Source organism: Salvia hispanica, chromosome 5, assembly GCF_029641045.1.
Source record: "Salvia hispanica isolate PSC_SH4W2 chromosome 5, Shi_PSC_v1, whole genome shotgun sequence".
NCBI classification, from domain to species: Eukaryota; Viridiplantae; Streptophyta; class Magnoliopsida; order Lamiales; family Lamiaceae; genus Salvia; species Salvia hispanica.
The window spans coordinates 4166719-4192598 of record NC_142696.1 but is presented as its reverse complement, the minus strand read 5'-3'; the positions used below and the strand labels follow the sequence as shown (position 1 = coordinate 4192598).

At 34.0% G+C, this 25880-nt stretch overlaps 1 protein-coding gene and 1 non-coding gene across 2 annotated transcripts; both read left to right on the top strand.

Annotated features, from left to right (window-relative positions):
* Positions 1-15068: 15068 nt before the first annotated feature.
* LOC125191484 (U6 spliceosomal RNA) lies at positions 15069-15172 on the top strand. The gene has a single exon (XR_007171162.1). It is a non-coding gene; the product is annotated as a U6 spliceosomal RNA (small nuclear RNA).
* A 1977-nt stretch (positions 15173-17149) lies between these two features.
* Positions 17150-19374, top strand: LOC125190174 (putative WRKY transcription factor 31). Its single transcript, XM_048087389.2, has 4 exons — positions 17150-17547; positions 17645-17743; positions 17833-18309; positions 18401-19374. The coding sequence occupies exons 1-4, from the start codon at positions 17314-17316 to the stop codon at positions 19079-19081; spliced, it is 1491 nt and encodes a 496-aa protein (XP_047943346.1). The 5' UTR covers positions 17150-17313; the 3' UTR covers positions 19082-19374.
* The last annotated feature ends 6506 nt before the right edge of the window (positions 19375-25880 follow it).

Genomic DNA, 25880 nt, shown 5'->3' with positions numbered 1-25880 from the left:
TGAGAGGAACTGCTCCATATATATAATAAACCCCAATTGAGCAGGGCTTCATCAGGAAAGGTTTACTAAGAGTCTAAGTCATTTTATGTTTATAAAAAAGTGTACTGTCTTCTATATCTGTTCAGTTTTGAAGATAATGATTATATAAATATCCATCTGTTCAGTTTTGAAGATAATGATTATATAAATATCCATCTGTTCAGTTTTGAAGATAATGGGTGTATAAATATCCATTAGTGGCCCAAGAATTTTGTAATATGCAAAATAATGGCATAAATTTGGACAGGGTAGAAAACTCAAGTTAATTGATTGATTTGTTAAGTCTGAGGCCACCAGCCTTGATCTCTTTTACTTTTGCCCATCTTTTTCACATCATGTGCATTAAACTTTCACTATTCTTCATTTTGTTTCTCCTTTTCATACAAGAGATATAGTCTCAACTCGATCTGGAGTACTTGACAGAAATAATTCCAACAGAAAGTAAAAATTGTATAAACAAATATATGGCACATGACTAGAGTGGTCAGTTTTGAAGCCTTCTAATTATGTATGGTTTGCTTTTGGATTCTATTCGAGCAATCAGGAATTCGAAGTGCTCTATTGTGCTGCTGCCTGCTGGGAAGTTGGACCTGCTTGAATCTGACAAAACTGCGAAAAATGTTTTCTTTCTTATTGTAATCCTTTGTTGACCAATATTCGAAGGCCAAACCAAACCCAAACATTGAATAAAGAAGGAAAGGTTAGGAATGGCCAGAAGGAGGCAGAATAAAAGTAGGGTGGCGCAGGAACAATCTGCACAAGGGGCAGGTGAATTGACATGTCTCGAGCCATTTCTCCATGCATCCCACGTGAAACGTGTGCCCGCACCTTCCTAATTTGTTTACCAAATCTTTCTTCTCGAACTCCAGTAAGCAAATTGAACAGGCATCTCCTTCTTCCTCATCCTCATCGTCTAAATCATGAAAATGTGAAACTGGAAGATCCAGATTGCACGAAGGAGTGTCGTCGTCTGAAAGTTGAGAGTGGGGGTTGTTGAGGAAGGCCAAGATTTGAACAAGTAATTGAGCTGTATGGCGGAGTGGGATCGATATGCAGGTGTAGAGGATGAAGGTGAAAGTGCATAAATGAGAGTCTGCATACATACAAATCATTTTCTTTTGGTTGGTTATCTTGTGATGGAAAATGGGTTGAGTGCTTCCCTTTATATACAGCAGGAGCATGAGCAATCATACATCCCAAGTCAACTGCTCTTTCTTGGGTTTTTGAAATATACTAATCTCTATGGATTTCCCGACATTTATGATAGATTGCACATCTTTTTCGTTTGAATTATAGATACCAAGGAGATAGAAGAATTGTTAATTATATACGTTCCTCTTGTTTTAAATTGCTATCTATGAGTACAATTGCTAATTTGAAGTGATAATGAGACATTGGGTTTACGGTTTATATGATTTTTTTCTACGAGTTTGACGTCATACATCCCAATAAATGGAATGACGTCGTTTCAGTAATAAGGAGTTCGTGATATTTGAGAATAGTTATGTGACGTGATCTTTAAAATTGGTTTAATTAAATGTTCATTTAACAATTTCTACATTTTGTGTACATGACCAAAAAAATTGGTTTAGGTTAGTTTTGAAATTTAAAATTTGAAGAGTAGTTGGAAACTGAACTGCTTCATAAAATATCGGAATATTCTTTTTCATGTGACAGATTGAAACCTAAAATTTAAACATGAGAAATTTGATGTTTGGTTGGAATCAAATTCTTTTATACTTCACTTTACAAAATCATAGAAACGCCTCCTTATGCAAAGTAGGCTGAAATCCCAAATTGAAAATTGTGACTTCGTCTGTATTTTCGAGCCACCATTGAGATGATCGAGCCATAATCAATCATACCTTCATTAGAGTTTTGAAAATAATTCAGATAGTCAGATAGTTATAGAATGGTAAAAGCTTAAATTTTACGGGATACAACTTATAAAAGACTAATTGCATTTACGGAAAAATGAGATTATTTTTCGTAGACGGAGGAAGTATAATATTTTTGGCAAAAAGGCAAATAATACCAAGTTACATACCACTTCTTTTTCGTAATATGCGATTTAATTTTCTATTATCGTACACTTTGAATTTTTATAATCGGATCTATATTGTAAATTATGTGCTACTCCCTCCGTCCCTGAAAGTTTGTCCCATTTTCCTATTTCCGTTTGTCCCACAAAATTTGTCACATTTCATTTCTACTCACATTTTATTATAAAACTAATATATAAAAATAGCACTCACGTTCTATTAACTTTTTCAACTCACTTTTCATTACATTTGTTAAAATTCGTGTCGGGTCAAGGTGGACAATATTTGGGGGACGGATGGAGTATTATATAAAATCAAGACTAGTAAAATGACAACATATAGAAGATCGAAACGCATATTTTCAATTCGATTGATGGTTGATGGTATTTAGGTTAACATATGAGTAGCAATTTGACAAAAGAAGTAATATGAAAATTGAATCAAAATTATGCCGACCAAATCAGGGAGATTATATGCCAACTAATCTTATTTAAGGCTGTCATGATACACCCTTGCAAATAATGTTTGCTTCATTTTTCGATCTTTTTAGTTAAAAACAATTAACCAACCACGTGCCATTTTGTGGAAGCCGCTTGATTTAAGCTGTAAGTCTTATTTATATTTATACTGTTATACACAATGTATCTTTTTACAACGGAGCAAATTCATTTTCATGATACGATGAGATTCAATTTTGAAGCTGATTTTATTCTGTTTGATTCAATAAATAAAGAAGGTGAGTATTTTCTTTTGGTTATTAATGATGTGGCAATCTAATTAGGTTTGTGTCCGCGATTTCCGGTGCTATAATATTGGCGTGTTTTCCTCTGTCTGCAAACGCGTGATTTAATTAAGATTTTTCATTATTTCGGTGACTAATTATTGGATTTGGTTGCGATATCCCTATAGGGATTACATTAATCACACGGATTGCTCGTGCATGAGCCGTACATCTTTTAAAATTATTATTATTATTATTATTATTATTATTATTATTATTATTATTATTATTATTATTATTATTATTATTATTATTATTATTATTATTATTATTTTAATTACCTATAAAATCACAAAATTTGATCACACTCTAATATGTGTTGTATCTTTTAAAAATTGAAATGATAGTCCCAAAGTTTCAAAAGTTTTCAAGACTTCTAACACAGTCATTATAATTTATAAAGTCTATGTACATTATTCGTATTCAGCATTCTGCATTACAAATTCTTTGTAATTGATATGTACTCCCTCCATTTTCTAACAAAAAAAAAATACTATAATAGAAAGTGAATGGAACAAAATTAGTAAAAGACATGATATATTTTTATATATTAATTTTATATTAATAAATATAAGTGACATATTGTTCATGGAATGTGAGTTCTATTATTTACAGATGAAGCTACGTAAGAGAGTGGGGCCACTAGCCCCCAACCCCAACCATTTCAAATTATTTATATATAGACTCCATCCGTTTTTTAAAATAGCAACTATTTTCAATTTGGGTCGTTCCATAAAATTATAAATTTTATAATCTTTCTATTTTAGGACATGCACCCACAATCCACTCATTCTACTTTCACTATTTTTTCTCTTCCTCTCTCTTACTTACCCATTTTTCTTTTCTTCTCTCTTACTTTATCAATTCTTCTCACTTACTTTACACAATCGATGCCTTCATTGCATGGGAATGTATTCTGAATCAAGTAAAATAACGCAATTGTTACTTAATCTTCATCATATCGCCTTGAACATAATCGAAATTATATATGTAGACGAAGAACTATGATTCATTATATTTACCTTCGTAATTGATTTGTTTTACACTTTTATACGAAACCTATCTTAATTTGTCTCATATTATTATTTTATTTTGTGAACAGCATGTAGATGTTAGAATAATCCTTAACGGATAAATATATGCATTACTTGTGAGTTGTGAGTTGTGGAATCAGAATCTCAAAAGATTTCATTCGTGGGGGTGATTCTTCATAATTGGGTTTATGTTATAGTATTATTTTAGAATAGTAACAGCTAGTAACACAAATAACACCAATAATTAAATGCTCCCTTGATTCCGACAGTTTGTCGAAGCCCATATAGCCGTGGCCATCAACTATGGGCCATATTTCTAAATTTTTATTGGGCCTTTTCTTACTTTTACCTTCACTTCTAGTTTTGGTATATTTAAAGCTTGATGAGTTGATGTGTTTTGATATATGTGGCTGTACCTGTACACTCTCTATCCACATAGTATGTGCAACGAACCTCCACCAATTTTCTTTATTTCATTTATTATCAAATGGACTACCAAAATTGTATTCACATATCAAGTGGACTACCAAAATTATCAAGTTGAACAAAGAGACCACCACGTATTTGTAACATTCTCCCCTTCTATCATTAAATGTAATCATATTATAATGTTTAGCTCTACATAATACTATTGTCAAATAATCTGACTTATATAGACATCTTCCAAATATATACTGTTATTAATATTATATTAATAGTCATTAAGATGGAAACAAAGAAAAAAAATGATACTAAGATATCTAAACTATAAACATGATTATCAACTAGTGTCGTGTAGTTGACAACGGAGCGACAGATCTTGCTGCAATGAGTCTGGATTCAAATGTCACTGTTGTCATGTAGTTGTTTCCATTTCTCAGGTACAAATGTGAGATCTTGGAAGATGGGCTTCTGGCAGCCAGTGGGTTAAGGTCTCCCCCTTAACGCGCTACTGCGTATCCTGATTGAACTCCCTCACATGATGTCGGACTGGAGTGTGGGCCGCCAAGGCGACGGAATCGTCTTTTTTGCTCCAATGATTATCAACTAGTGTCGAAAGTAGATTAATAATAAAATTGTAGATTATTCATCCCTTTTTAGGTTTTTTGACATAGTATTTTATGCTTAAAAGCACTACTACTAGCACATTTCATGTGTAGAGAAGAAGACGGGCCAAGTTGATGATAGTTTAGTTTGACGATTGAAACAGGTCAACAAAGAGAAGATGGGCCCTGGGCCCAAACCTGTGACTTTCTTCTCCAAAGAAATTTCCCGTAAAATGCAAAAGTGACGGACTGCAATCATAAAAAATTTAATCGGATAAGAAAAGAAATGCATATGTTTATAAAGAGATAGGTGTAATCAACAGCTAACTCTTCTTAAATATATATAGGGATGTAATCAAATGCAAACTCTAAATATAAAAAATATGATCTGGACCGTTAGATTTCAAAATTTGACGTCAACGAATGACAAATAACGTCAACAGAAAATGTCAACACAACGTCAATCGGTTGACAATGTTAACGTTATTTGTCATCTGTTGACATTAAATCTTGAAATCTAACGGTCCAGATCATAGTTTGACGTTTGGAGGAAAGATATGGTTTGCATTTTATTACTATCCTATACGGGCATATAAAAGATAATTCGATGGACGAGAACTTCACTTCGACACCATTTAATTCGTGATTTTTATAAGGTAATGAATGGGTACACTATTATTTAAGATATCATACGACGTATAGTATTGGTGAAATGATAGTATAATGTATAGTTGAAATTTATCAACTTGAATATATACCATGACAACATAACGTAATAAATAAATTTTCTTGGAGTCAAAACTTGGGGTGCGTTGTCAATACTGATAGTAACCTGATTGGAATTATGTTACTAATTCAATATATAAAAATTAACTTCAGCAAGAATATAGTTTCGAGTTCAATAACCATCATTTTCATTATTTAGCCTTCGTTATAATTGTCTTCGGTGGCCACTGGACGTTGAATAGGAAAATATGCATATAGAGATCACATGATATTTTTCGTTAGCCTATAATTGTTGTTTTATGAGACTACTATATTAGAGAATGCAAAATATATAACTTGTGTGACGACATTGTATAGTTGTTGTAATGTGCAAAATGCAAAATTTTAAAGTTTCTTTATGTAAATATATGTATTTAGTACTCAGTTAGAATGTTCATAAAATCATCTTTAGTTTGATATATATGTTTCGAGAAAAAATAATTTAAATCTAAAAAATTATGTAAGATTGAAATTTTGAGATATTTTTTAAAGAGAAAAAGTGACTAAATTTGCTACATAATTAACCGCCTAATTTTTTCGGCCTTGACAATATTACCCATGTGAATTTTCGTATTTGATATGATCTATGATATTATTAATATTTAATCATTTCCAATACTATGATTAATAATATGTTTTGGTTATATATTAAAAACAATTTTACATTAATGCGACCGTATACATTATACTATCATTTCACCATTCTATTTATAAGCATTAAAAAATCCCATCATTCGATTACTAAAGTATCCATCAGATATTTATATATGGAGTACTATGTAGGTAACAAAATTGAGAAGAAAAATTGGGTTATATAGAAAATTAACTAAAAATATGTTAAGACATGTTCTTTTTAATAGTTAAATTAATAGTAGAAATTAAAAAAGTGTGTTACGATGGACTCGAACTCAAGACCTTTGACCTCAAAATTTAACCACACTATTACTAGGTCAATGCACAAAATAATTAACCAACAACTTGACCACTAAACTATTAAATCTAATACGTTCTCTTTTATTATTTGGCAATTGTTACATAGCAAAGTGAAAATCTGATTTGCAATTTAGCATGTTCTCCCTAAATTGCGGTTTCCCATCACAAAATCGTTTGATTGAAATTTCTGCCTAATTAATATAACCAAGAACTCCTCTATACTTCAATTCTAATCCAATAAATCATATTTGATGTTTAAATTAAACTATTAAAGAGATAGTATAGCTATAATGCAACCATATGTATATTAGTGGCATCAATGGCTTCATATAATGATACGCCACGACATTTTATATTTCAATAATGAAAACAATATGGATAATGATGATACTAAAATGATGATTTAATTACGTAATTGTGTACTATTTCATTGGACCGTTTAGGACTTTAGGGTGAACACTTGCAAGGCAAATCCAATTTAATATTATCGCAAACTGAGGTGGCAGATGCATGCTATTATTAATTAATAAATTTGATCACACGAGTCGGGAAATCCCCAATTTACTAGATAAATTTTACACTTGTACAATCAATTAATTAATGCAATTATATTTTCAAGAATCGCCAACGACGACTTATATATAACATAGCATGACCATGCATGATGGAGTAATAAAATAGGTTGAAAACGAAAATGATTGATTGAACATTTTGTATTTCTTCCACGTACTTCCAAATTGCATGGGCCAATCAAATGTTGAATCATAATATCCTCTACTCAAAGTAAAGTTAAAATCAACGAAATCGATCTAGGGTCTTAGATGAAATTGAAATAGGGAGAAATGTTTGTAGAATTATTAGGCAAAGTCATAGCGTATATTATTTGACAATATGGGTGAGGGACCATCCACGTTATTTTATTGAAGAAAAAGCGTCCCTTCAAATTAAATCAGTATATATCCCTTCCTGCACGACTCCAAACATAGCATAATCATTATTTAATGCCCTTTAAGTGTCTTGACTTCGAATTACAAGTAATTACTACGATTTAATTATATTATATCGTCGACCTTCTTTTGACGGTACGCAACTTATGAAGTTATAATATCATGCCATGTTTGCTAAAAGAAGCTAATATTAGTAAATTTCTAATGGTAGTATAATAGTGATATATTCTGCATTTTTTCGGCTCAAAGATTTTGTTTGGATGGGACGCTTTGTACTACTTTATTTAGTAGAGTACTAAGAGTAGTACTCTTGCATTAGTAATATTCGTTTTCGGATAAAATAGCAAATTGGAAAAGAAAAAAAAAGTAACTTCGATTAATTTGTTTTATTGTATTATTTTCTCTTTTGTTAATTGGATTGGTTTTACATAGTTGCAATATATACAGATTTGTTTAGATTCAATTATGCCTATAAACTCGGAGACATGATACTATATACTTAGAGCATCCACTATAGAGCAAATTTCTTTTAAAAAAAATACGTATTACTAAAATTTATAATGGCACATGGTTAAAGTTGTATCTATAAATTGATAAAAGAGTACTTTTTTGTAAATACGTTTACAAAAAAACTAACCCACAACTAGATCCATGAATTAAGTTCTTCCGTGCTTTTATTCCTGCTCCAAATCAAGACATTTTTAAGTATGATCATCATGATAGCAAGCAGCTTTTTTATATTTTTTTTACTGTTTGTCCGTCCATAAAAAATAGTCTGCTTTTATTAATTTAGTTAATCCATCATAATTAATTAGTTTAATTATGAAACTTTCTCTATCACTTTTTTCTTACTATTTGCTAATTTTGTTCAATTTTGTTCAATTTTTTTCATTCTTTCTCCTCTACTTTACTTATCACGTACTGCATTAAAGTTTCAATATTCCATAAATGGATCTATTTTTTACGGATGGAGTATATCCTTGAAGCAAAAAAAAGGCGAGTTCGTCGCCTTGATGGCCCCCATACTCATCTCTCAATGCAGAACACTGTGCCTGAGAAATGGAAGCAACTACACGACAAATGGAAACAGCTACACGACAACAGTGAGATTTGCAGCTACACGAAAGCAGTGGGATTTGAACCCAGGCTCATTGAAGCAAGATTTGCTCCTCCGTTGCCAACTGCACGCTCCTGTGGGCAAAATAAATCGGATGGAGTATATCCTGAGTATTATTATTGTAGTAATTGATAACTATTCCGGCAACACCATTTTATTGTAACTGAAATCCACTCTGCCATATAAATAAAAATGTTCATAGCCTCATAGGGGTTATAATTTGGACGGTTGAATTAAGTGGGACGATTGTCAATTAAATACGTCTGATTTTTAATTTTAATTAGTTTATTTTTTGAATTAAGTACGTGACTTTTAATTTTTTAAATTTTTTGAATTGATTTTACGAGTATTGTAATTTAAACAATATAAAAAAATAATACTCCTTATTATTTTAAAAAGTTAACAAATAAATTAAATTGTTATTAATAATCCGTTGTCTATAAATGAGACTATATTTAGTGGACGGAGAGAATATGACTAAAATGAAATTGGTGATGTGATAGTATCATGACTGAAATTTTGAATTGCTTGTATATAGTATCTGATAAATAGAGTTTAATTATGACTTAAATGGACTAATTGTTTTAATTTTTATTTTTTTAAATGGACTAATATTTGATTCTTATTATGGATTCCTTATGTTTAGTTTATTATGGATATGGATGCCTTATGTTTAGTTTCATAAATTTCAATGTGTCCACTCTCCTAATAAAATGGTACACCCTCCTTCTGTTGAGTCAAAATTTTTAGGACATGGAAAAGATAAAGAGAGTAAAGTAAATGACATAATAACGTAAGAATAATTAAATATTTCATTTTTTGTTATAAAAAAGATTAATTCAACTTAATTTCAATATTTTAATAAGAAATACGACTCAGCTTAGCTGGATAGTCTACAAAAATTAGTAATAGACTAAATAGTCCAATTCTACCTAACCAATGCCAAAATTTTCTACGTCATTGGTAAGCCACGTGGGTTTGGTTATAGTCAAACCAAAATCTCAGTCAACTCTCCTTTTGTCTTAAACAAGAGATTTCGTTAAAGTTAGTTCATTCTTTATTCTGATTTGACATTACCGCCGTTTTGCTGACATTTTCATTTGAATTTGTTGTTACAGAATACAGATCCCTATGTAAAATAACAACCACTATATTGTCCTACTTTTCTCATTACAAGTGGCTAAAAGTGACCTTCCGTCTATTTAAATCTTACTGAGGTAGAGTTGTATTTTCCCTATTCTTAATTATTATTAAGAGTCACACTTTTCTATTTCGGTCCGTCCCCAATTAAGAGTCACACTTCATTTTTACCATAAATGGTAAGTAGGTCCCACATTCCACTAACTCACTTCACTCACATTTTATTATAAAATCAATATAAAAAGATGGATCTCACATTCCACTAACTTTTCAATTAACTTTTCTTTACATTTCTTAATACCCGTGTCCGGTCAAACCGTGATTCCTAATCGGGGACGGAGGGAGTAGTTGAGATCTCAAAAAAATAATATTTTATTAGTTAAATAGAAAAAAAGTTAAAATTAAAAAGAAGTAAAGATAAAATATAAAAAAGTGATTTACTTACCTACCTTAAGAGGTCCCCTAAATCAATAAGTATAAAACACCTAATAAGAGAAAAATTGAGAAATTCCTTTCCGGATCTTCCAACTAAGTTGAATCATGTACTTTTTATTGAAAACAAAACATCTAACCGCTCTTACTTTATTCTTTCTTACTTACTCTCTCTTATCTCTTTTATTTAATTTTTCTACTATTTTATTTTACCTTCATTTAACTCATTTAATATAATTTTTAATTTTTTTTTTCCCCAAGAGAAAAGGTTAGGAGAGTACTTACTAGTAAAACTGTTTCCTTGTTATCTAAGTTGGAAAGTTTCTTTTTAGCACAAAGATTAAAAAATTGTATTTTAATAGATTAAATGAATATAGAGTATGTACTGAGAGAGAGAAAGAAAAATAGGAGAAATATTAGAGAGTAAAAGATAAGAGAGAATAAAGAAATATAGTATTAATTATATATTGTTTTTTTTTGTCATATATAGAAATGACTCAACTAACTTAAAATAGTCCAAGATAGAATAGCGATTCAACCATATTTGTTATTATGAAAAATTATTGAGTAGATAATTAGTCTAGAAATATATAGTTGCATATTTTGGCTTAAAAACAATTTTATTTATAAACGACGGCTATAAATAATTACTAATTTTAGATAAACTAAAATGTTACTAGCTCCATCCATCAAAATTTGTCCCATTTTTTTATTTCCGTCCATCCCTCAAAATTTGTCCCATTTCACTTTTACCATTTTTGGTAGTGGATCTCATATTCCACTAACTCATTCATAGTCACATTTTATTATAAAACTAATATATAAAAGTAGGACCCACAAACCACTAGCTTTTTCAATTCACTTTCCATTACATTTCTTAAAACCCGTTCCCGTCAAAGTGGGACAAATTTTGGTGGACGGAGGTAGTATCATATTAATTATTATGACATAATTAAATAATTTTATTTTTTAGAATTGATTGTTAGAGCATCCACAATGGGGCGGACGATGCGACGGACGATGCATCGTCCGCCCCTTAGTCCTCCATTGCAGCAACCTGCCCTAAGCCCATTCCTTAGTCCGCGGACTATGCACACATTTTTGCATAGTCCGGCCTATAGTCCGCCCCATTGCAGGGAGGACAAACTATAGGGCGGACTATGGACACATTTTTCTTTTTTTTTTATATATATTTTCTTCTATATATATCACCATTTTTTTTACATCATTTCACACATTTCACTTTACTCTCTTCCCCATCTCAATTTCTCTCTAAATTCAATAATGAATTCCGACGATTTTCATATATGCAAGCATAAAATATAAAAAAATAAAAAATAAATACTGACAATAGGATATGCCTTTAATTTGTGGTGTTTTTATATTTTTATTCTTGCTAATTGATATATTTGCAAACATAAAAAATATGATTAATGAATTTTTGTAGTGTTTAAATATTCAAATAATAAGTAAAATGCTTAGGACGGGGCTTAGGGCGGGCTATAGTCCGCCTCATTGCAGGTGGAAGAGGCGGATGATAAAATGCTGATGTGGCGGTGAATAGGGCGGGATTTAGGGCGTCGTATAGTCCGCCCCATTGTGGATGTCCTTATAGCATTGTAGTCAATATCTAGTGATATACTTCCTCCGTCCCAAGATAAGTGACTTATATTCCTTTTTGGGGTGTCCCACTATAAGTGACCTATTTCTATTTTTAGTAAAAAGTCATCTCTCTTACTTTATTCTCCACCTACTTTATTCTCTCTTCTCTTCTCTCCTCTACTTTTCCCTCTCTCATACTTTACTCTCACTTTAACTTATTTAAATATCATTCCTTAAATCCTGTGCCCAAAAGAAGTAGGTCACTTATCTTGGAATGGAGGGAGTACTACAATGAGAAGTACAAGAATAGGATCTAGATTTGCAATTGAATTTGCATGTTGTTTAGTTAATACTGTAACTAAAAGAATATATTTGTTGGTTGATATTTTAAAACCAATTAATTAATTAAATCATGTACAAATGAAGCCACAACTAATTGCACGTGTTAATACGATACAATATAGTACATGGATAATTTTCAAGTTCTGAACATCTTATTCTTTTTATTTACAAAAAATTAAGAAACTTATGGGTATTTTGTTTTCACATTTTATTTACCATGTAGTATATTAGTAGCTCCATAAGTTATCACCCATGTATGAGCTTGTATTCTTTTTATCCGCACTAATTAATAATCTAATTTTAATAAGTTACTAAAATTAGTCCATATATATTTGAGTGATAACATTAAAAATTGGTGGCAGACAACTCTAAAGAAATGCAACTGACATTGATTTAATATGTAAAGTCCTTTATAAAACTTTCCCCAAGATTCGGATATCGTGGGACTCTTTCCTCGACTTTCTTGCTTGCCCTTTCTAGGGATTATATATTTATTCAAATATACTAACAAAACAGTATGTGTGTGTAAACAAGAAGATGAGGAGAAAAGACGAAAAGGTATAAGAGTTGCTTTTGTAGTGAAAAAGGGGGTCAATCGCGGTAGCCTAGCTTTGATTCGGAACAACCATTACATTCTCCTTTTCACTTATTTAATTAAATAAACTTTTTATTAATCAGTTAAGAATATATTCATGTGATGGAGATTGGAGGGCATTGGTTCCACATTCAAAATGATACTATAACTAGTTAGAAATTTATTTAGTAAAATAATACTGGTTCACTAATTAGAAAAAAAAGGTAAGAATTAAAATACGACAGCTAGCGTTGAGGAAATATTGAATGCATGGGTTGAAAAGGTAGAAGTTGCCCAGCTCATGCAGTTGAAATAAAAATCGTGTTTAGATGGTTTTTGAATATATTCAGCCGACACAGGAAAAATGTTTAAATCTGGTTCAAAGTGAAATAAAATAAAAGCTAACAGCCGCCCCATGATTTTCTCCATTTCTTGATTAACTTAACGGTATTATTATTTAATTTTGGTATATAACAATTTCACACTTTTAACACATATGAGATGTGATCAAATGAAAACTCTAAATATTGTACAAACTCAAAACTATGATCTGGAACATTGAAAAATGTCGACATATCACAAAAGAACATCAACAGGAAAATGTCAACAGAATTTCAACAGTAGTCATTGATTGATGTTGTATTGATATTGTGTTGATACCGTGTTAACATTAAAATCTTGAAATTTTACACTGTGTTAATATTGTATTGAAACTGTGTTAAAGCTGTGTTGAGAAGTTTTGAGTTTGTACAATATATAAATTTGCATTTTATCACTATCCTATATAGTAGTGAAATTTAATGATTGTGTTACAGTAGACTCAAATTAAAATCTATGAAACCTTTTATGTTAGACATTAATCACTCTACTATTTGATCAACTTAAGTGCACACGGATTCTTGTTCTCTGTGTGAGTGTGTATAGATGTGTGTGAACGATTGTCTAATAAAGAGTTGCAATTTTCTGAAATGTACTAACGTCAAAATGAGACGTATGTTTGGCCCACTATATATTGACCAAAGCTGCTAAAATAAGCGCTATTGTTCAACCATTTTTCAGAAATAAATTGAACCCTTCATTTTCTAACTTAGTCAATACTATTAATTTAGTTTTGTTGATATGATTCTGTCATAATTAAAATTATTTATTGCTATGTGGCATAGCCCAGCCAAAGGTTCAAATCAATGGCTACTCGGATTTGAATACTTTAAACATATCGATGCGTTTTATTACTTTATGTAATTTGAGGTGATAAACGTAAATACTTTCATCTTATTCAAGAATATTATTATCCAAGACAAGTTTCCATAGTAAAAATATTTTTATATTTGTATTATTAATTTGTCGGTTAATTATTTTGAGATGGAAATGCTTTAATTTGGAAAAAAAAATCCTAGAAAAACAAACATTTGAAACGTAGGGTCTGGTGGGGAGAGAACGGCGTAGTCTAGTTTATTTAAAGATTAATAAATTAAATGTGGAAACTATAAGGAGAATGGGACGCCGATGCATTTAATAAAATTTAAGTTTAGTTAGAAGTTGGAAAATTAGAAATAAATTTGATGGATCCCATCTCACTATGTTAATTTAGATAATTGTGACAACGATGTAAGTTATTATTAAGATCATATTCATATATACAAATAGGGACAATTCTATGTTCACCTCATAATCCAACTGCTCCAGTCATTGACCAATTTACCAATCTATAAAATTTGTCCTCTTTTGGTTAATTATACTATTATTTTGGTTACCACCACAAATTTTGCATGAGGCCATGATATTCATGAAGACCATGGAAATATCTATAAAATGGAATATTTAATTGTCCATTAATTATTAGGTTTCGTTTATAGGGGTTCTAGTATAAAGTGTTCAAGAGTGATACTTTCTGTATGTTAGCCTATAGACTGTGTTAGGCCAGTTTTGTTAATTTAGCTTTCGAGTTACAATTCACACGTGTTCTTATTAATATAATCGAAATGACTCGAATCATTTGCTTATTGATTCGATGAAATATTTATATCAACGAATTAGATATACATTATCGCCAACAATTAATTAGATATTGCATATTTTTGAAATATAATTTTTTAAATCAACACAAACATTTCCATTTTCTAAAAAACATCTCAACAAATCCAAAAAAATACACTATCAAAACTATTCAAGAAATATATTTTAATTTTTTTTTACTTTTCTGTTTTTCTATGAGAAATCAAATGTTTTTATTTTAGATAATAGTAGTATAATAATCGCTATCAAACACTTCTATATATTGGATAACAAAATAAGGCCCCCTTTGGGGACATCCGATAAAATTGGAACGATACAGAGAAGATTAGCATGGCTCCTGCGCAAGGAGGACACGCATAAATCGAAAAATGGATAACAAAATAAGCCAATTTTAAAAACTAAAAAGATCTCAACTTGGTAAGTCAAGATTTAAGCTTGTTTAAATAATATCATAATCAACAATATATTATATATTATAATTACACAATTAAATTTATTTATAATTACAACATTTTGATACTATTATTATATAAATAAATATTAGATTAAGATCGTGTAGAGAAAATTGTATTATGACTCTGTACCACTTTTCAATAAGCCATCAGATTTGTGTGCCTGACGAAACATATACATTGACTAGGGGTGGAACGGTACGGTGTGTTTCGTACCAAAAAATATCGATATGAAAAAATATCGTACTGTAATCATACTGAATTCAATATACCAAAATTTCCATTTGCATTCATTCGAATATCATTACTAATATCATTACCAGTGGTAGACCTACATAGGGGTCCGGGGGACCCATGGAATCCCCAATAGTTTCAAAATTTCCTTCTATTTATTTTGTTTTAGTAGGTTTTATGTATTCAGTTATCCGTACCTGTAGTAAATTACCAAGGCATCCTTAACCGTGTTTAATTCTCCTTGAGCTCATATTTGGCTTATATTATTTCAATTTTTCTTTTTCAACAGATATTATACAAAAAAAAAATACAAGGAACTACAGTTAAAAAATCTTTTATTTCTCGACAACTATTATGCAATTCATGTTTATACTTCATTAATTAACTTATAAAATGTATTTATAATCGATAGTATTAAATATGTATATTTCTCTAATTTCCATATCATTTAAGTATTTTTATATCTTTATATTCTAATGTCGCAACTATATTTGGCTACGCCGGTATAAAAAAATACCCTACAACTGTTCAGTGGATTGGACCCCCAACGTCAAAATCTTCAGCCCACCACTCATCGTTACAGTACCGAAATTTGGTAACCGGCATACCAAATTTTGGTACACTATATCGTTCTACCTTACCATTTCTTAAACCTGTATACTGAATATATCATTTGAGAATCGGTATATATCGTGTGTATGTATCGATATCGGTTATATTGCAGTATACCGATATCATCGCACCGAACATTACATACCTAATTTATAGGTATATACCATATGTTTGGTATATTTCGGTATATTGCGATATAAGAATATTATACCATTGCATTAGCGAAATCTTTCGATACGATATCATACCGTACGTTACGATATAAAAGTACAAAAAATTTGATTATATCCAATAATTTTTTGATATGTTAAGCACTTGAGAGGGATATTTTAGTATTTTTTCCACTCCTAATGTCAACATAAAGTAGAAGAATAAATTGAAGAAAAATTGAAATAATGGATAAAAGGTCCAATGGTTGAGATCCTAGAAAATGAGGCGGTCCAGACGTCCAGTTGCTACATTACCAATTGGCCTCACCTCCTTGATTTCCCCACCTACGCCATGCACACTACCTCCTATCAATAACAATAACATCTTCTCACTTAGCGCGTAAATATTAATATTTTATTAATTTGTTTTCAATTTAAATAAATAAATGTATATGAAATTGACATTCATAAAAACCAAATAATTAAATAGTAGAGTTATTTCTAATATTTGGCTACTAAATTAATAGTTTTGTGACCAAAATTATAAAATGAGGACGGAACAATTGAAAAGTAATTCAATTTGAATGTCCAATTGGTAGACTTTCCTGTTCTCTATTCTTTCATTTTCATCACGTGTAAAGTGGCGGATGGGTCGGGCCGGTGGATTCGGTTAGAGTCTTGGGCACAGCCGCGGCGCCTTTTTTTTAGTAGCCTAAATGGGAATGAGTCAAAGGTAGTCTTGACTAAACCCATCCCCAAGTCTTAGATGTGGGCCTTTCCTACCCCAACCCTGACGCACCACCTGACGTATCTTCATCCTACCATTTCTCACTACACTTCACACCTTCAAATTAAATTAAATTTAATTTAATAGGATAGAAACTTTCCTCAATTTTCCTGGTCCAACATAACACCGCCACTTTTTCAACTTTCCCAGCTGCTCAACTCCTTTTATATAGACTCGTGCATCGCACTTGTTCTAGACTTCTCAGATTCTTGACATTTTCTCATCTCCTTTCTATTCTATCTTCATCATCCCATTTAAATAAACCACTGAATTTCCTTGGATTAATATTTATGGACAGAGGATGGGGTCTTACCCTTGATAATTCCGATCGAGTTGGTTTTTTCGCTAACAAGCCGGTTTTCGGAGTTAACTTGAGTCCTCGTCGGAGCGCCGGATTGACTATGTTCCCCGGTCGTGGAGAAGAGTCGCCGGAGCACCGGGAGGTGGACTTCTTCGCTGAGAAGAAGGTCAAGAAGGAAGATTCACAGGCTGAAGCTTCAGCTGCCAGAGATTTCGATGTTAATGTAAGTAGTTGTTTATATATATATATAGATAAGGTAGAATTGATCATAGATGATAGTGATTCCGTGTATTAATTAATCTGTTTGGGCGTTTTTGTAGACTGGTTTGCAACTTGTGACTGCTAATACCGGAAGCGATCAATCGACGGTGGACGATGGGGTGTCTTATGCCGGTGAAGATAAGAGAGCCATGAATGAGGTATGATTTCTTAATTTTGTTAGTATTTGAATTATGGATGCTGTTGTGATTTGGTTCTGAGTAGAGAATTTCGGGTTTTGGATATATAGGTGGCACAGCTTCAAGTTGAATTGGAGAGAATGAATGGTGAGAATCAGAGGCTAAGAGGGATGCTTAATCAAGTGAGGAGTAACTACGCATCGATGCAGATGCATCTCGTGACGATGATGCAGCAGCAGCAGCAGCAGCAACAAAACTCTAGAGGCGATAGCACACAAGAACAAGAGGTGATTGAGAGAAAGGAGAATGGAGGAGGAGCAAGGCAGTTCTTGGAATTGGGCCCCGAGCAATCAAACTCGTTATCGGAGGAGAGAACAGTCTCGGGATCACCTCAAAACAATCTGGAAGCGATCAGGAATAAGAAAACCGGGCGGGAGGAGAGCCCCGAGTCCGAAAGCTGGGCCCCCGGCTCAAAGGCTCCCAAATTGAACCCCACCAGCACCAACACCAACACCAATCAACCATCAGTCGAGGCTACGATGCGGAAAGCCCGTGTCTCCGTCCGTGCTCGATCAGAAGCTCCCATGGTAATTAATTGATCAATTCTCAGTTTTTTTGTATTGATTCAACTTTATTAATGTAAAATTAATTGAACCGTGAATGGTGATTGATGTACAGATCTCCGATGGATGTCAATGGAGAAAATACGGTCAGAAAATGGCGAAAGGGAACCCGTGCCCACGGGCTTACTACCGGTGTACAATGGCGGTGGGGTGTCCGGTCCGCAAGCAGGTGCAGAGATGCGCGGAGGACCGAACAATCTTGATCACCACCTACGAAGGAACACACAACCACCCGCTGCCGCCGGCGGCCATGGCGATGGCGTCCACCACTTCCGCCGCCGCCAGCATGCTCCTCTCCGGCTCCATGCCCAGCGCCGACGGCGGACTGATGAATCCCAACTTCCTGGCAAGAACAATCCTCCCTTGCTCCTCAAACATGGCCACCATCTCCGCCTCCGCCCCGTTCCCCACCGTCACGCTCGACCTCACCCAATCGCCTAACAACGCCCTGCAATACCAAAGACCGCCGCCGCACTTCCAAGTCCCGTTTCCGGTCTCCAACCAGTCGCCGCCTCAAGGTTTCGGACAAGCGCTTTACAATCAGTCCAAGTTTTCGGGTCTCCAAATGTCCAAGGACGTTAATGACGCTCCACAACTGCCGCCGCCGCCACAGCCATCCTTCTCCGACACGCTCAGCGCAGCGACGGCGGCGATCACGGCCGATCCCAACTTCACAGCCGCCCTGGCGGCGGCCATCTCGTCCATCATCGGGAACCATACTCCCAGCCAACCTTAACGTAAATACCAGATTTAATTAGTATTTCCGGCGAGGTGTTGCTTAATTATTAAAGTCTTCATTTGTTATTACACGTCATAAATCTGTGTCAGATAGTTTTTCTTGTGATTTTTTTGTTGGTATAAATTATATATGGGGTAGAAATACTGTGGAATTAAAATGTCCATATTTTTTTTGTCTTTGATTTATTTAGGACGGAAAAATACATTCTTTTCCTCATTATTGCTGAATTTCGTGTGGATTTTTTTTATGAGGACAAACAGTGAAATGTATGTTTGGGATTACTTGTGGAATTTTGTTTTCTAAGTTGTTGCAAATCAAGAGAAGAGAGACAGACAAGTGGGGATGGCTTGTTCAATTGAAATGGAATAATCAATTTAAACGTTTGAAATGGTGTAGGCTGATGACCCCAGAGTCAACAACTTCGGCCCATTTCTTTGACTCGTGGGCGATGCAACTGGAAAAAATTAATTATGGATTGATTGGATAGACTTAAATACATTGTGTAATCAAGGAAGACTTCTTTGAGAATTTTCAAGGCAGCTTCCTCTGATTTTTCCGATCCAATAATGTCAGAGAATCTCGTGCTATGATTAAGTTATAATTTAACTTATGTCCGACGTGATCATTTTAGTTGACACTTGGCTCGGAAGCTAGCGGCTTTCCTTAAAATTCGGAGATAAAATACTCAAATCACTGTTAGATTTTTATATTAGTACTAGTCACATTTTATATAGGTAGAATTTTAAGAAATGTAAATAGAAAGAAATTGAAAACGTTAATGGAATATGAGTCCATTTTTTTATATTAATTTTATAATAAAAGGTGAGTGAAGTGAGTTAGTTAGTTAAATGTGAAACTATTTACCATTTATGTTAATATAATAAAATGTACTCCCTCCGTTCCTGATTAAAAGTCACACTTTGACCGGTCACGAGTTTTAAGAAATGTAAAGAAAAGTTGGTTGAAAAAATTAGTGGAACGTGAGATCCATTTTTTTATATTGCTTTTATAATAAAATGTGAGTGAATTGAGTTAGTGGAATGTAGGACCTACTACTATTTATGGTAAAAATGAAATATGACTCTTAATTGGGGACGAATCGAAATGGAAAAGTGTGACTCTTAATCGGGGACGGAGGGAGTAATTCTTATTATGGGATGAACTAAAATGACAAAATGTAACTTTTGTTATGAGACGGAGGGAATTGTATATAACATTAGATATTTTCCAATATTGAAAACATGAAATAGCTATTTTCTTGAAATGGAAAACTCAATTGGAATACTCCATGTGAGTAGGTAATTATATGAACGACCATTCGGTAGCCAGCTGGTTCACCGTGTACTAACTACTAAGAGAAAATAATTAGTACTAAGTCGTGGGGTTTGTAGATGTCAATCACAGAGTCTGGAGTAATCTATTACTAATTGAGTACTTAGTAAATGTTATTATGGAATAGAATGCATTAATTTTTTTGGTACGTACCACTGCGGCACTGCCAATTATAAATGTTAACAAATGTACGCACACGCTATACAAAATCGAATCTCAGAGCATTGAGCATTTGAGCTAGCATTAATATTGCTTTTGTATAGTTGTATTTATTAGAATCAGTAATTATTATTTCTAGTACACTTGAGTTAACTGTATGTTCATTTATAGTCAAAATGATGTTGCCGTGAAATGCTCTTTCAACGTTTCTTGCCCCTAATAGTAAAATTTTTTTATAGTAGTACGAGTATGATTTAATCTTTAATAGGCAAAAACAGAAAAGAAAACAAGTTGCGTGCGGGCAGAAAAAGTGTTGAAAAAGTGGGAGTAGGTGAATGATGCAGTTTTCCAAGTTTGAATTTCCCGAAAGCCAAAGGCCACCGTACTTGCACAACCGTACAAGTATCTATTACCACTAATTCTAATTTATTAATTCCATTTCCACGTGCTTCCACCGTCTCTCCATATTTCTATATTTTTAATCCTCAATTCATTTTTATTCCAATTTTTAGTCAACAAATATTATGGCATTCATGTTTTGGGGTTTGAATAAAGTTTATGAGCAAAATATGGACGTATGTTTTCTAAAGCATAATATAATTCATATTTCATACTAAGTGTGAGTTTTATATGGTAGTACTACTTTGATTCAAAGATAAAATTACATTTGATAACGCAGTTGATAAGGAGATATCCTCTTTTTTAGTTTGTCTAAATGTATTTCCAATTTTCATGATATTTATTTTACCAAAGAATGTGTAAATTGAACATAGGTAACGTTAGAATGCGTATATTTGAATTCAGTAAGACAAGTTGTGATGTTTAGGTTAAGAGCATCAGCAGCGTGGCTCGCCATCGGCTCGATCTTGTCCCGGCGAGACGGGTCGGCGGCGAGACTGCGTTGCAAAACGCATCTCGTCCCGACGAGACGGGACATCCAGTCGCGCGCGAAAGGGGCCGGCCACGAGCTGTCTCGCCACGCGCCACTGGCGCTAGGTGTGACGCCCACTCGCCGGCGCGCGAGTGGGCGTCGTAATTATGAAGTCATAATTTTTTTTAAATTCGAAATTTCAATTTTTTTTTCAAACGGTTGAATTTTTTTTAAAAAAATATTATTTTTATTATTTTTATTTTTCTTTTATTATTCTATAAATACTCCCTGCCTCTTCCATTCTCCATTCTACACACAAACACTACAATCATCTATTCTTCTCTCAAATATCTTGTCTATTTTCTCTCCAATTTTTTTAAAAATATCCGGCGATGGAAACTCCGGCGGCGGCGGCTCCGGCGGGTTCGACTTGAACTCGTGGCGATTGGGCGGGCATGTACAACGTTTTGGGTACTACTGATACCGGTTCGTCTCCGGGCACCCAAGGCTCGACGACTCTGCTGGCGTACCAAACACCACATTTTGATGTGGATGCACACTATCATCCCTCCCCCCTCCGGAGGTATGGGCAATCACCGGGATTATCCCAAATTCCGGAGAATTTTCCGGACGAACGCACTTTGGAATACCGGCCGATAGGTGGAGGCTCCGCCGGGATCGGCGTCAATGCCGAGGTGGCCGAGTAGGAAGAGGGCGACCACGAGGTTGTGGGGGACGACAGCCATCATCCATACAACCAAAAGGAGACGTTGGCTCTGTACAACACTTGGATCACCGTCTCGTACGATCCTGTCGTCGGGAATCAACAAACCAGCTTGTGTTTCTGAAAAAAAGTCACCGAACTTTACAACGCACGAAAGCCGAAGAAGACCTTTGCTCGTAACGTGAAGATGCTCCGCGGTCATTGGGACCGATGCGACAAAGATGTCAAAAAATCTTGCGCGATATACAAGGTAGAAGAGGCGAATTACCAAAGCGGAGCCAGTGGTCTCGACATTCTGTGAGCGGCGTTGCGGGTCTTTAAAGATGACTATAAAGACGACGTCGGTAAAATTTTCAAGTATGTCGATGTTTGGTCGCAAGTCCACCACCTTGAAAGGTGGGCTGGCGGTGTCCAGTCGGGCTCGGGCTCGAAACGCACGAATCACACAGAGCGTGGCCAATACTCGTCTAGTGAGGGCGGCGAAGGCAACACCTCACAAGGGGGCACACCAACCGATGATGCAGGGGGGGCTTCTGGATCACGACGTCGGCCGCAAGGGACCAAGGCGGCTAGAGCGAGGGGAAAGGGAGGGCAGGGGACATGGCGAATCAAGCCAGGCGGGGCTCGGGCTCGGGCTCCGGCACGGGCTCAAACACCCTAATGTCCATGTACCTGCTCGCCACGATGGCTGACAATTCAAAAATGAGTCCTCCCCAATTTGAAGCCCATATGGACGGAATTGAGCATATGAAAGCTCAACTTGGTATTCGGTCTCGATCTAACTTGGGTGCACCGCCACCGACTTTGAGGGATGATCGCCGGCGGAGTAGTTTTTATAATTTAATTTAGAGTATTTTAATTATGTATTTTTAATTTTTTTTAGGATTTTAATTATGTATTTTTTTTATTTTTTAGGCCTTTAAATTGATGGAACCGGCAGCGGAAGCGGTGTTGAACTTGATTATTATAATTTTACAATTATTAATCACACCAATAAATCACATAATAATCAGATCTATTTAGCAGATTATTTAGACAAAATCTATTCGCATAATTATCACATATATCATGCTCATAACTTGAATTAATCATGCTTTAAGAATATTGAAACCTAAAACATGCTTTTCTACGGAGCAGAAAAATACCTAATTAATTCTCCAAAGAATTGAAGATGGCTAGCTTCTTCTCTACGCGATGCTTTGAATACTAGACCACAAATCTTCTCTCTGGTTCCCGAACTGTACTCCAATATCAGTGTGGGCTGATCTTACTAGAATACTAGGACTTAAATAAAGAAGACAGAAGAAATCCTTTTGGGAATAGGAGTGGAATTCGAAATCTCCTTTAGCTAGGGGGCCGAAAATTTTCAAAAATTACGAAAAATGAAATTGTATTTTTCTGTCTCCTTTATTCTCCTATTTATATTAAGTTCCTTTTGGGCCCAGACAGAGATCTATGGAAGGTTTTGGATATGGGCTCATCCAATTTACTTTTTACTAATTAAATTGAACCCACAATTTAATACTCCCTCTGTCCCATTAGAAATACAACGTTTTCCTTTTTGGGTTGTCCCACTAAAAATGAAACGTTTCCTAAAATGGAAACATCACTCTCTCTACTTTTCTCTCTCTCTTACTTTACTCTCTCTTCATTAACTCACAAAATAACACTTGCATAAAATCCTGTGCCTGAAACCAAATGTTTCATATTTATTGGGACGGAGGGAGTATAAGTTATAATTGGAATATTATGAGCAGCCACTACAGAAGTAATATTGAACTCTCCCCATCCAAATCCGAAATTACAAGTAATCCGGGTTTCCGTTTAACTTTCATTTCCCGCGTTTAAGATTAAAATGTCCATTAATTAATTAATGTCTGCTATTGACTTAATTAATCAACTTCTTATTAATTCCAAGAGTGGACTTAGCATGAAACGCTTATTTATTATTCATAGAGTAATCAAATTCCAACTAGCTAGGTTCCGAATAATAAAACATTGTTTCCGCTCCTCTTGAGGACATTATCAAACGAGACTCAGCTCGCGCACGATTCAATATAATAGCAATCCTAGCACCGCTAGATATTGATCACCACTACCCAATATATCAGGATAATTGGGTTACGAAAAACCCGCACCATTTGATAAGTCAAAGTAATGCATAATCAATACCGTATGCTCAATGCTAACCTACATTGGTTAAGAAACAAATATTATCAAGACCTCGCCTTTCAGTAGATAGCCCAAGGACAAGTCTTGCTGTTAGATCCGTTCAGTGCTATACCACACCAATGTCATCTTATTTCAGTAAGGCTTAGAAATATGCGGACTGGCATTGCAACCTTTCTCGATGGATAGTCAAATTCCATCTAGGTTGTGAAATTCATCTTTTTCTTTGTTTAGAATTGACCGTGTTACCTTAAAGTGGACGACGCCCACAACCGGTCTACTAAAACAAAGACTTAGACTTTGTTAAGTTAACTTATACATTTGAACATGTATTAACATCCATTAAATGTAAAATATAACAACATTATGACAAAAATAATCTGTTTTATTCATTGGAAAATAAAATAAGAGTTTTACAGTATTCAATCACTCGAAACGTGATTTCTAGTATACAAACTCTAACATAAATTATGTTTATTTTATTTAATGAAGTGTGTTTTTATTAATTGAATTTGTTGAAATTAAAAATAAAAAATGAAATTGAATGAATAGTTAAGGGGTGAGATGGTTAAGAGATGGAGGGATGCAAGTGCTTTCTCTTAGTTAATAGATGGGCTGAAAAGTACAGTGTGACCCATGAATAGTTAAGGGATGAATAAGAGATAGCATTGTGGATGACCTAACACCATCTACCTTTAAAATAATTGAATGCGAGAATCAGAGGGCATATGAGTATAATATTGGTTCTTGTTTGGTTTGCAGAACTAATGTGTGGTTCCTTCGTGTAGGGATTTCTTAGTAGTGCACACCTGAACTCCACATTAGTATGATATTGTCCGCTTTGGGCAAAAGCCCTCATGGTTTTGCTCTTGAGGTACATCCCAAAATGCCTCATACTAATGGAATTGGGGTAGCCCATTTATACACTAGCAAGTCTTGTTCATTCTCCAATGTTGGAATTGTTTGCCCTCACACTTCAAAGATGATAGTAAAAGAGCAATAATGAAGAGAAATCAATGAAATATAGAGAAAAATATACTTAACCAAATGGAAAGTTTTATATCACTTCTACTAAATTAAATTAATTACTTATTATTAATTATGACACCAAAAAAGTTATTTCACACAATTAGCACAAATGTCAAGCATCGTGATCCAAATTAAAACAATAAATTAGATAAGTTGGAAGTTAGAGTCTACTCTAGGATACAAAATGGGATCCTTGTGGGCCATAAAATCCCAAAACAATATATAACCTGGTCCATTGCGGCACAAACAGGCCGGATGGTATGATCTACCTTTAATTAGTTTGGCCCACAATGTTTATAGGACTGCCCAAGAAATTGAAGTTGGTTATTCAGCCCCGATCCAGAGTGCTTAGTTGAAGAGAAAGATTTCCTCCAAATTTATTTTAAAATAGATGAGTGCATATTCAATCAAACCATTTGTTCGAACGAGTTTGAAGAAAATTTTGGAATGGGTATGGACGTATGGTGGATGGGAAATTTTAATTTTATTAATATTGGATTTACCATCTGCAA

What these genes read in the sequence shown, in the direction of transcription:
- LOC125190174 (XM_048087389.2), top strand. Translation starts at nt 17,314, where the DNA reads ATGGACAGAGGATGGGGTCTTACCCTTGATAATTCCGATCGAGTTGGT. An exon ending in CCAGAGATTTCGATGTTAAT is followed by an intron (nt 17,548 to 17,644) that starts GTAAGTAGTTGT and finishes GCGTTTTTGTAG; the next exon opens with ACTGGTTTGCAACTTGTGAC. An exon ending in ATAAGAGAGCCATGAATGAG is followed by an intron (nt 17,744 to 17,832) that starts GTATGATTTCTT and finishes TTGGATATATAG; the next exon opens with GTGGCACAGCTTCAAGTTGA.